The sequence below is a fragment of the Juglans regia genome, chromosome 2, assembly GCF_001411555.2.
Source record: "Juglans regia cultivar Chandler chromosome 2, Walnut 2.0, whole genome shotgun sequence".
Lineage (NCBI taxonomy): Eukaryota > Viridiplantae > Streptophyta > Magnoliopsida > Fagales > Juglandaceae > Juglans > Juglans regia.
In genome coordinates this window covers 8,452,693-8,463,499 of record NC_049902.1, presented here as the reverse complement: position 1 = coordinate 8,463,499, position 10,807 = coordinate 8,452,693, and the positions used below count along the sequence as shown (strand labels likewise).

The 10,807-nt window shown below is 36.6% G+C and overlaps 1 protein-coding gene across 3 annotated transcripts; it reads right to left on the bottom strand.

Moving 5' to 3' along the window:
- Positions 1 to 279: 279 nt before the first annotated feature.
- Positions 280 to 7,618, bottom strand: LOC108994189 (histone deacetylase 5). Of its 3 annotated transcripts, none has more exons than XM_018969303.2 (14): positions 7,277 to 7,618; positions 6,984 to 7,185; positions 6,646 to 6,792; positions 6,383 to 6,495; positions 5,384 to 5,595; positions 4,140 to 4,204; positions 3,713 to 3,883; positions 3,426 to 3,512; positions 2,275 to 2,395; positions 2,071 to 2,189; positions 1,393 to 1,586; positions 1,052 to 1,181; positions 746 to 810; positions 280 to 608 (listed from the first exon to the last, which is right to left on the bottom strand). In XM_018969303.2, the coding sequence occupies exons 1-14, from the start codon at positions 7,456 to 7,458 to the stop codon at positions 443 to 445; spliced, it is 1,974 nt and encodes a 657-aa protein (XP_018824848.2). In that variant the 5' UTR covers positions 7,459 to 7,618; the 3' UTR covers positions 280 to 442. The 3 variants fall into 3 exon arrangements, with proteins under 3 accessions (XP_018824848.2, XP_018824850.2, XP_018824851.2); XM_018969306.2 differs by having other exon boundaries at positions 493 to 608; positions 1,032 to 1,181; XM_018969305.2 differs by lacking the exon at positions 3,426 to 3,512.
- Between the last annotated feature and the right edge of the window lie 3,189 nt (positions 7,619 to 10,807).

Genomic DNA, 10,807 nt, shown 5'->3' with positions numbered 1-10,807 from the left:
ACCAACAGGGGCACCAATTCATCGGACTAGAAACAGAGTTAGAGGAAATTCACCAGTTATATGAGCTCTGCTGCAAATCTCTGCCAACGACACAAATTGGCATTGAGTACTAAAAATGGGTGAAAGAGAGAGAAGCTAACGAATCTGGATCTCCTAATATAAAGTGGAGGTATGGCTTTAGAGATAGAGAGAGAGAGAGAGAGAGTAGTGGGAGATGAATTTTGTCACTTGATTTCTCTCTCTCTCTCACAAAGGATTGCCAATAGTAGGAGAACCCAATTGAATATGAACTCTGTGAACAAATACTGTAGAAGCCTGCAAACGAATATTTCTTAACAAGATTGCATTCAAATATATACATATGCATTACATGCCCTTAATGCTCCCATTCGGTTGACTTTGTCTGTCTACAACGAGAAAGAGATACAGAGAGAAGCTGCAATCACAATGGTTTAGTAGAAGCTTCTTGTATGTACGCCATGGCTTCCTCTTCTGAAAGCAGCCCTCCTCCCACCAGGCCCTTTATCAAGGTGGCTGCATATGCTTTGCACGGTCCCCGCAAGGGAAGCTCCCCCGATTTGAAGCTCTTCACATCCAAATGCGAGCATCTGCATTAAGGATCCATTCAGGATTACAACAAACAATTAATATACAAATTATACAGAGGTGAAAAAAAAAAAAAAAAAAGAGATGTTGAATAGTTGCAAACAAGGGTTTAATGAGGGAAGTATTCTTTGGTGCTTACGTCATAGTCAGTATTGGAAAGTTGTCCTCATTTCCCAAGTAAACGACATTTCGATACCAACCCCTCTGCACAAATATTAAGCAGTTTCCACAGAGTAAGGCAAAGCAAGAATAAATTTATGATGATAACTAGCTACAACTACTTTTTTCTCTCTTATTTTATAGAGTAATTACAACTAATTAAACCTATATGGGATTGAATCCATGGCCTCACATTCTTCTATCCTGTTGTGAGACACATGTTTTACATCCAATGGGTCTAATCTCATCGATAAATAGATCCAGACCTCGACCATAAAGGGCATACCGGGAGAACGTCTAGGAATTTGGGCTCTTTGCTTGTGATAGATGTTAAAGCAGCCAAATCAAACAAAGGAGAAGTCATGTCATGACTTGAAACGTTCTCCTGAGCCAAAACATCATTGAACTGCTCCAGCCTGTAAGAGAAGATATATAATAAGACAAAAAAAAAAAAAAGAAGAAGAAGCTCTCGGTGATTGTCTAAAACTGACAGTTCAATTTCAAAGTGCCATAATCAAATAGGAGATATTTGCTAAAACGACTAAAATTTCTTACTGATAAAAAAGAGAGCCATAATTTCTTATCTTAAAAATAAAAAGAGAGCCATAAGAAAATAAAATATTGTACGTGATTCTATAGAGGCACAAGTAAGCTTTATCCTGGCTTTTGCTTTCAGGATCTAGGAAAGCAACCCCTCCAGGACCCCATGAGCTTGAAGAGTCACGGCCAAAGAACAAACGATAAGGGTAAGACTTCCATACAATCTCCTTTGGTGGAGTTCTATCCATTGAACCAGAACATGGCTTTTGCATGCCTTCCACCTTAAAGTCATTTCACAAACAGTAATAAAAGAGTATGGTGCAGTAAAACACAAGATATAAAATCAGCTTCACAAAACTTTATAAATTGCAATTGTCATCCAACAGCATGCCTAAGCACAGTTTAATTATGTTGTTGGAGTACTCTAAATTTAACTTCCCCACAAGGAAGCTAAGGTTTCCACAACTAACACAAAGCATGTATACTTCTAACAACAGATGGCAAAAACAAGAAAAGCAAAACCTAAAAGACATGGGAGTGAGGTAAATATTAGCACAGACTAGTTGCCTTTTCCTTTTCCTGAGACCCTATCAAGCAGCGGAAAAAGAAGGGAGAGGGAAATGTACAACATTAGTGGACTCATTTCCTAGAATAAACTTGTGATAACACAAACTAAAACCTGATTACAATTACTGAACCTCATATGTTTCCAGATATCTTTAAAGTCAATATCACAGGAGTTGTTTTGGAATATTGTAATCATACCTGTCCACCTTCAATATAGCACAAGAATCTTGGTTTCCACATATTTGATCCAAAAGTAGCGTACCAGATGTCAATCTTTGAAAGCTCCGATCGCCAGGGGTTAGGAGTGGCAACTTTATCTGCACTCAGTTTGGAACTCATCATTTCAAATGAAAGAGACCAAGAAAATCAATACCTGACAGGAACTTTTGACTCTCTCTTTACCCTGACCATCTTCATCAACTTTCAGCTTCGACAGGGGCTGAAGAACCTCCTCAAGATCTTTCAATCTTTGAGTGCCATTGTCGTCCTCCGCTTCCGAATCAGAGCTCGAGATCAGAATGTTCTAAAGGAGAAAACAATTGTCTTAATATACTAAGTTAGAGAACGAGATTATATTCCATGCAAAACCTGTAAAGAGTTAAAGCCCCAAGGATGGGTGGCACAAGCTACCAGGACCACATTTCAAAAAGCAGAGGTTACTAATCCACTCTCCCATTCCCACACTCGGGAAACTCATGAAAAATTAAAAAAAGAAAAGAAAAGAAAAGGCAAAAGATATGCCCCGTTGAGGTCACTTGTTTACTCCCCTCTCCCTAGGGGACATTCACGAAGAAGGAAAAAAAGTTTACCCCACGAAGGAAAAATCAAGCATAGATCTTCACTCCAGAAACTAAAATATAGCATCCATTACTAAGGCTAGGCACGCATACACAAGGAAGAGAACAATTAACTGAGTAACATTATTACTGTTGATTTGTATCTCTTTCACAAACTGATCTCTCAAAACACTTTAAGGGCCCTATTTCTGAACTGCGAGGGTGTTTTCTGAAATTAATATCAGGGATCTTGGTATAAATAGTATATTAATAATTTTCATAATCTGAGGGGAAAAATGCATGCATGCATTTATGCATATTCGTAACATAATATAATTTTTTGTGCTTATGGTTAAAGACTTACGGGTTGAGTGAATTAAGTTTTGTATGATACTGAATAATTCTTATTTTGTGAAATTGCACTTCTTTTTTAATATGATAACTCCTTCTGAATGTATTAACAATATATCAAACATAATAGTATACAAACTTTCTTGTTTAAACCACTCAAAAATCTGCTTTTAAAGTGATTACAATAATGCCCACTATAAGATAGATACTTATCTTCTCTACATTACTTACATTTCTTTCTTCAGAAGCTATGCAAAAGAGAACATTTGATGAATTATCATGCTTTTCAGTCATATTCTACCTCAAAAATCCACTACTTTCCAAGTAAACATAGTTAAATGGAACCAACCACACGTTATATTCACTGTTGCAAGTTTGATGAAACAGAAGTTAAATTATGTCCACAACTAAAAAGAGAAGCATTACAGGAACAGAAACTGCGGTTTGACTAATTAGATTGGCTGGTAATTTATCTGCAAGTGTTGGCCAGAAGTCACTTAACTCATGGCGCACCTGTAAAACAGATTATATCTGCCTCAGTTAAAAAAAAAATCAGATACATATGCCACGTTTAAATAGTAAAAGAAAAAAAACAGGGAAATTGATACAGGAGAGGTTTGTATATCCTAGCATAGAACTTAGAAACAAATAAGTCCTCATCCCTAACTCCCCTAAAAATGAAGTAAGAAAAGAAGTGCCTGGCATCATTTTACCGCTTGTATTACACGCCATGTGGACTCAAACGGGTAGGCCTCTGATGATCCAGCAATAGGTTTGTCTTCTAGCAAAACTTCAACACATGCAAGTGCTGAATTTGCTATAGAGTCAAGATTGTATCCTCCTTCCAATGCCAATACAATCTTACCTTGGGCAAAACTCATCAGCTGAAAAATAAATAAAACGAAGAATATAGACAAACTCAAAACACAGAGACAAAAACACAAAATATATTCCTCTAATCGCCAAGGATTCTGCTATAGTATTTGCTAAAAAATATAAACTGAACAGAATTAACGGCATAACTTGGTTGAACAGTTAATCATGCAATTTATGCTAACAGCAATATGTATCTTCATTCACTAATAGTAAAATTATCATGACACAAATGTAGAGATAAGATCAAATTGAATATTCACTAACCTTTTTCAACATAGCCGAGTAACCGTAGGGTGTGACACGACAACCCCCTAGAGGATCACCAAGAGCTGTTCAAAGCAATGAATTCAAAGAGACTTATTCCCAAAAACTAAAAACAAACACTACAAGCACTCTGTGAGTCATCATACACAGAAAACCAATTCTCTATTGCAAAAGTGAAAACAAAAAAGAAATTTAACCACAGTAAATGCATAGAAAACAATAATTAACAATTACATGTAATTTATAAAAAGAATGTCAGCATACTGGCAAGTTAGAATTTTATTTTTATTTATGATAAGTCCGATAGAATAGAATCCTATTGTTCTCAAAAGTTCTGAAGAGAACACTCCTAAAGACCTCTTTTCCTCTTGTCCATGAGAAAGAAAGTGCAGGTGGAGCCTAAGCTTGGGCCAAGACTCATGCTCAACTGCATGGTCTCACCATTACACCCTTCCAACTAAATTTGGTTTAATTGAACAGGCCATCCTCAAATGACATAATTGAATATAACAACTCAATCAAGAAAATCAGGATAAATGAAATACAGCACAATTAGAAATTGAAAATTCAAATGTTGTTTTGTTGTGTAAGTTACTGCAATTATGTTCATGCCAAGGAACATAGGATCATGCATTCCATGAAGTTCAGTGGCTACTTGTATGCTAGGTAATTATAATAATGATTGTGTCATGGATATAGTCATCAGTTTTATCTCCCTTTCTCAAACAATGATAATCAAAGAGATCCTTGTGATGTAATTTTTACCTTGATAATTTTCCTTTTGGCATGAACTGAGGTCAATACACTTTCTGATCACCTAGAGTAATCTCTAACTTTCACTACATTTGTAATTGTTTCATGGCATTATAACAGAGCAGGCATTTAATAACCTGATCCACAAATTATTGTTAGTTTCATCCTTTCATCTTCACTGTATTTAATGAGTGAAACTAAATCTTTTATTCGATAAACATCCGAAGGCTTCATGGAATGAAGTTAATTTCTTTACAACGTTGAACATCTTCAATATGTAAGTTGATTCTACATTCCGGTTGAGTTAGTAATTAATGATGATTGTACACATTTTATTAGATGCATGATACTAATTCTTGGGGTACCACCAAGGCTATTTAGGTCATTACCATGACATTTGTCAGAAGTGCATGAAATAGTAAAGTAAGACTGAATGTCTACAAATGTCAAAGCAGGAAAATTGGGAGGAATCAAAGTTAAAACTACCAAACCTGCATCAAATCCTGCAGAGATTATAATTATGTCGGGATTAAATTCTTTGGAAACAGGAATTAATATATGGTCCCAAACTGCAAGATAGTCGGCATCTCCACATCGACCATTCTCCCAAGGGACATTAATGTTATATCCTGCACCTGGACCTTCTCCAATCATTGTATAGAAACCATCATCATTAGCTGGATAAAAACTCCCAAATTCATGCCTGTATGGAAGGATAGCTATATATAAGTCTCCATGAACAGGAACTGCCGATAGTAACACAACGTCAAGAAATTCAGTTTCAATATTAAATCTCCAATGATAACCCCTAGGGGTTGGCCCAAGTGGTAAAGACCTTGGGCTTGGGATATGCTCCCCCCAGGTCTAAGGTGCAAATCCCCCTAGGTGCAAACAATCTCTAGGGGCCATTGGACTGGAGAATTTTTCCCTTAAATTACTTGAGGTGCCCTTGCGGGAAACTCCTTACCGAGGGCCAGTGCACCCCTGGGATTAGTCGGGACCCTGTTCCTAGACACCCGGGGCCAAGAAAAAAAATATATTAAATCTCCAATGAAAAAGGTTTAAAGCTGAAAAAATATCTAAGCTAAAACTTGTTAATGTATCATGAGTCCCTGACAAGCATGAGAACCTACTTTATGTCAAATAAAAAATTCTTTAAGAAAAACAATTTAATGAATACCGTACCAAAGCTTGTTTCGATAAGTGATGGTTTTTATAAGTAACCACACAAAAACTTTTTTTTATTGGTACCAGGTATCTGAGAACAAAGTCCTGACTAATCCCGAGGGTGCAAAGGCCCTCGGCAAGGAGTTTCCCGCAAGTGCACATCGGATAGTTCAAGGAAAAGTTTCTCCAATCCGACAGCCCCTAGAAATTGTTTGAACCCAAGAGGAACCACACAAAAACTTGTACATACTAATATATTGATCAGCTGAGATGATGAAGAAAGAAAAGATCTATCAACTCAAATGGTCAAATGTACAACAAACCTGTGTACAGAGAAGAATAAAACTCGAGGATCCTTCCAGAACATCTTTTGAGTGCCATTACCATGATGTACATCCCAGTCAACAATCAGAATTTTGTTAATACCCAGCTCTGGCTGTCATATTTAAAGCAATAGACAAGCAGTGAGGTGACAACCTAGCGGACGGAGCAAAAGAAATATGAATTCTAAATGCCCATTTCTCTCTTTCGATCATTTTAAAAATGAACATTTTTAACTTCTGAATTAGGAGAAATTGGTCCTCACTCTTTCGTTCAAAAGAAAACTTGCAGCGACAGCCACATTGTTGAAGAGACAAAATCCCATGGCTTCATCGTGTTCGGCATGATGTCCCGGGGGCCTAACAATCGCAAAAGCAGAACTCAATTCTCCTTGGGCAACTTTCTCCGCAACCTATTTAACCGAGACACTAAACAGCCTGATTAACACGTTTAACGCTGAACATAATCGTATAATCGCCAACTTCTCCAGTATGAATAAATTTGAAGTGCTAAAAAGAAAGATAAAACGAAGAAAAAGAAAAGACAATTCCAAAACAAGTGTTAAAAATTGTATAAGGGTAAAAATTTGAATAATTAGAGTACCTCAATAACAGAGCCGGCAGCAAGAAAAGCAGATTCGGAGGAGCCCTCGTTGAAATAAATGGAATTAAATTTGGAAGCAATCCTATTTCTTCGGGAATTGAACTGTTTGGAGCTAATATCTCTGATCAAGTCTACGTGTTTCTTGGAGTGAACAGACAAAACGTATTTGTCTTCTGCCTCTTTGGCATCCAAAACCACGCATCTGAAAGAGGAAGAAACAGCAGCTAAACTCATTAAACAAATAAATGAAATTAAAGAAGAAAAAAAGACGAGGAAGAAGAATTCAGATTCACCTCTGGGGAATGCGAGAGGATTGGAGTTTGTTCCAAATAGCACGAATCCGATTAGGGTTTTCGGGATGGTAATCGTTGTCGGGTGTATGATGCGCACACATTCGATCGTCGTAGAGTAGTCCCACCCGTTTCTTCTGGAGGTCACTACTACTAGTGGTTCGGCTGCCAGTGGGGATCTCCATTGGCTGTGGTGTGGGGTGGTGTGGTGTGCCCCAGGAAGGAGAGAGAGATAGAGCAGCCAAATCAAAATGCTGTGGAGGGAAGGTGCCGTAAAGCTACTGGTTTCCCTCCCCAGAAGCGTGGAAAAAGTAGCCCAATGGCCTGCTCTGGCTGCCAGCCACTCTTTCCTACACGTTGACTTGCACTAGTTATTAACAATGAATAGTTTAAGTAAACAATATCAAAAATTTTATTTATAATTTTTACACACTACACATCTTATATAATTTTTTATTTTTTTTATCAAATATATAGTATATAAATAAAAAATAAAAAAGCTCAATTAATTTAAGAATAAAAAAATAAAAAAAAGTATAATGTGTGAGAATGATAAATAGCAAAACTCTTACAATATTTTAGCTCTAGGATTATGCTACTTCTTGACGTGGCACTAGTTCGATGTAATTTATTAAAAAAATATAAGTTTAAAATAAAATAAAAAACTGTTTGAAAATATTAAAAGAAAAAAATTAAAATCTTAAATTTTGTCTATACCTTTTGTATTTGTATTTGGTGTCATTTTAAGAGGGTCATCTAAATGGTAGGTTTCAGATGATCAAGTAGCATTGTTCTAATTTTAGTGTTACTTCATCAAAATACTTAATTTTTTTAATTTCAATTTTATATAATTTTACTTTATTTAAAATAAATTTGTTAAAAAAATTGTGAGTGTATTACTTCTCAATGTGCTCATAATATATGAAAAGAGAAATTATATTTATAGTTATAGAATATGTAAATTTTGTACACTCTCTTTGAAAAAAGTGATAAAATTTGAAACCTACATAAGAAAATTCTTTTTTGATAATAGATATCACTTTTTTTAAAGGAGGTCCGTGAAACTTACGTATCCTAAAAATTGTATCTAATATTACTCTAATAAAGTCTATCATGGGCACGTGAAGAACTAGCAATTGAGGGAAGAGAACTGATCGTTGGAAGACTAAAAGGAAAAATGGGGAGTTTTGATTTAATGAAATGGATCATTTCGAGTTTTGTAAAGGGCGAGTTGCGTAAATAAAACAGGGCATTTTGTAATTGTTTTCTTGTAAGTGAAACGATGTGTTGAGAGCTTTCTTCTTTGGAGAGTTTTTGTAATTATGTTGGTATAAATACATAGAGGGAAAGGAGAGGGGTATCGAACAACTTGTTCGTAATCTATGGAGATTGGAATTACCTCGAATAATTCCATTTCTTGATTCAATAAAGTCCAAGAACATTTCTTCCTATCTTCTTCTCTTACTTTCTTGATCTTGATCTCTTATAGTTGGTACAAGAGCTCATCTCTTATCTTCTTCTCTTATCCCATACTGTCTTGAATCTTTGCTAGCCTAAAGGTAGCACTCAAACTCATAGGATTGAACATTCTAATGGGTAGCCCGATCTCATCCCTCAAGCCACTCAAGAAGCAACTCAATTTGTGTTTTTCTAAAAGACCCTTGAGTTTATTAGACAAACTCTCAAATTGGTCCTTATACACTGCTGCTATAGATGTTTGTCTTTTTGAAAAACCCTCGAGTCTATTAGACAAACTCTTGCTACATACAACTCATCTAGGAGCTCATCTATAACAGGGATAGGGAATTATCCTTAATTGTTTGCTGGTTTAAAGCCTTATAGTCCACACACATTCTTCAACTCCCATAAGCTTTCCTCACTAACAACACAGGAGATGAAAAGGGACTCTGACTAGGCCTAACTACCCCTGACTTCAATAATTCTTGTACAATATTCTCTATTTCAATCTTCTAGTAGTGAGCAAACCTATATGGCCTCATTGAGATAGACAGTATACCATCCTTCAAATTAATCCGGTGGTCACAATGTATGGTTGGAGGCAACCCAACAGGTTCCTCAAACACATCTTGGAACTTGCCCTCACTGCTTCCCTCCACCTCATGTATCAATTGCAACAACCAGCCGATTTCCTCATGGTTGAAGACTTAAAAAACTGAATTTCATCTTCCAATCTTTGTCACCATAACATAACCCTTGTAAATTGATCTCCTTTCCAACCCAATGGAATTTAATTGTCATCTTCAAAAAATCTCATATGATGGGTCCTGAGGTTCTGAGCCATTGAACTCTCAATATTATATCACATCGTCCTAATGTCAATATGTGAAAAGACATAGGAAATCTGTTTCCTTGAACCATGATACTAGTTTCCTCACATTTTCCCAAACTTAGCAGCTTCACTCCATTTTCTACTTTCACTTGCAGCCTAGGGCCTTCCTTGACTTTCGACCTTGCTAACTTTGCTCTAAATTAGGATCTAAGAAGTTATGGGTATTCCCTAAATCCACTAAGATAACCACTGTTTTTGTTTCAACTACTCCCATCAGCCTCATAGTGTTAGAGCTAGGGAAGCCTGAAAGAGAACGAATTGAAACTTCCAACCCTTCTTGATGCACTTCTGCCCCCATTGTTTCTGAAACCACCCCTAACTCATTTACTCTCTCTAACTCTTCTTCACAACCTTCATCATTCTCAACCTGCAACAAATCTACTCTAGGATTCTTACACACATATTGAGGATTCCACTTCTCCTCGTAATGATAGCATAATCCCTTCCTTCTTTTCTCATTCATTCACATTGAAGATATCTTTCTAGGCTAAAAGCCCTCTGATTACCCTTTCCCATATTGTTAACTGTCATTTGAATTTGGCTATCACTCATCCTTACAGCTAGTTTGAAAGCCTTCCTCGAACTCTATATTACTCTTCTTGAATCTTTGCTAGCCCAAAGATAGCACTCAAACTCATAGGATTGAGCATTCTAATGGCCAGTCTGATCTCATCCCTCAAGCCATTCAAGAAGCAACTCAATTTCTGTTTTTCTGAAAGACCCTTGAGTTTATTAGACAAACTCTTAAATTGGGCCTTATACACTACCACTGTAGATGTTTGTTTGAACCTAGTTAAGGCTTCCATGAGATCATCATATGTCGTTGGCCCAAATCTAGTGAGTAGGGCCTTAACAAATGATCCCCAGCTGGTAAACTGTCCTCCATCAACATCATCTTGATACCAAATCAAAGCTTCTCCCTCCATGTGGTAAGAGGCCATAAAAAACCTTTGGATGGGAGGAGTTTGATAAAACTCAAAATACTGGTTGGCTTTAAAAATCCAACTAGATGGATTACTCCCATCAAATTGTGGGAAAATCCAAACTTACACCCCTGGGCAAGATGCCCCTATCTTCTTGCATAATCACCCTAGGTTCTTGCACATCCACCCTAGGTGAAACTATGCGATCGTTTTCAATTAAAGTTCTAAACATGTCTGTCATCTGATGTAACTTTTATATAA

What these genes read in the sequence shown, in the direction of transcription:
- LOC108994189 (XM_018969303.2), bottom strand. Translation starts at nt 7,458, where the DNA reads ATGGAGATCCCCACTGGCAGCCGAACCACTAGTAGTAGTGACCTCCAG. An exon ending in CTCTGCAGGATTTGATGCAG is followed by an intron (nt 4,205 to 5,383) that starts GTTTGGTAGTTT and finishes TGCTTTGAACAG; the next exon opens with CTCTTGGTGATCCTCTAGGG. An exon ending in TTGTGCCTCTATAGAATCAC is followed by an intron (nt 1,182 to 1,392) that starts GTACAATATTTT and finishes CTTCTCTTACAG; the next exon opens with GCTGGAGCAGTTCAATGATG.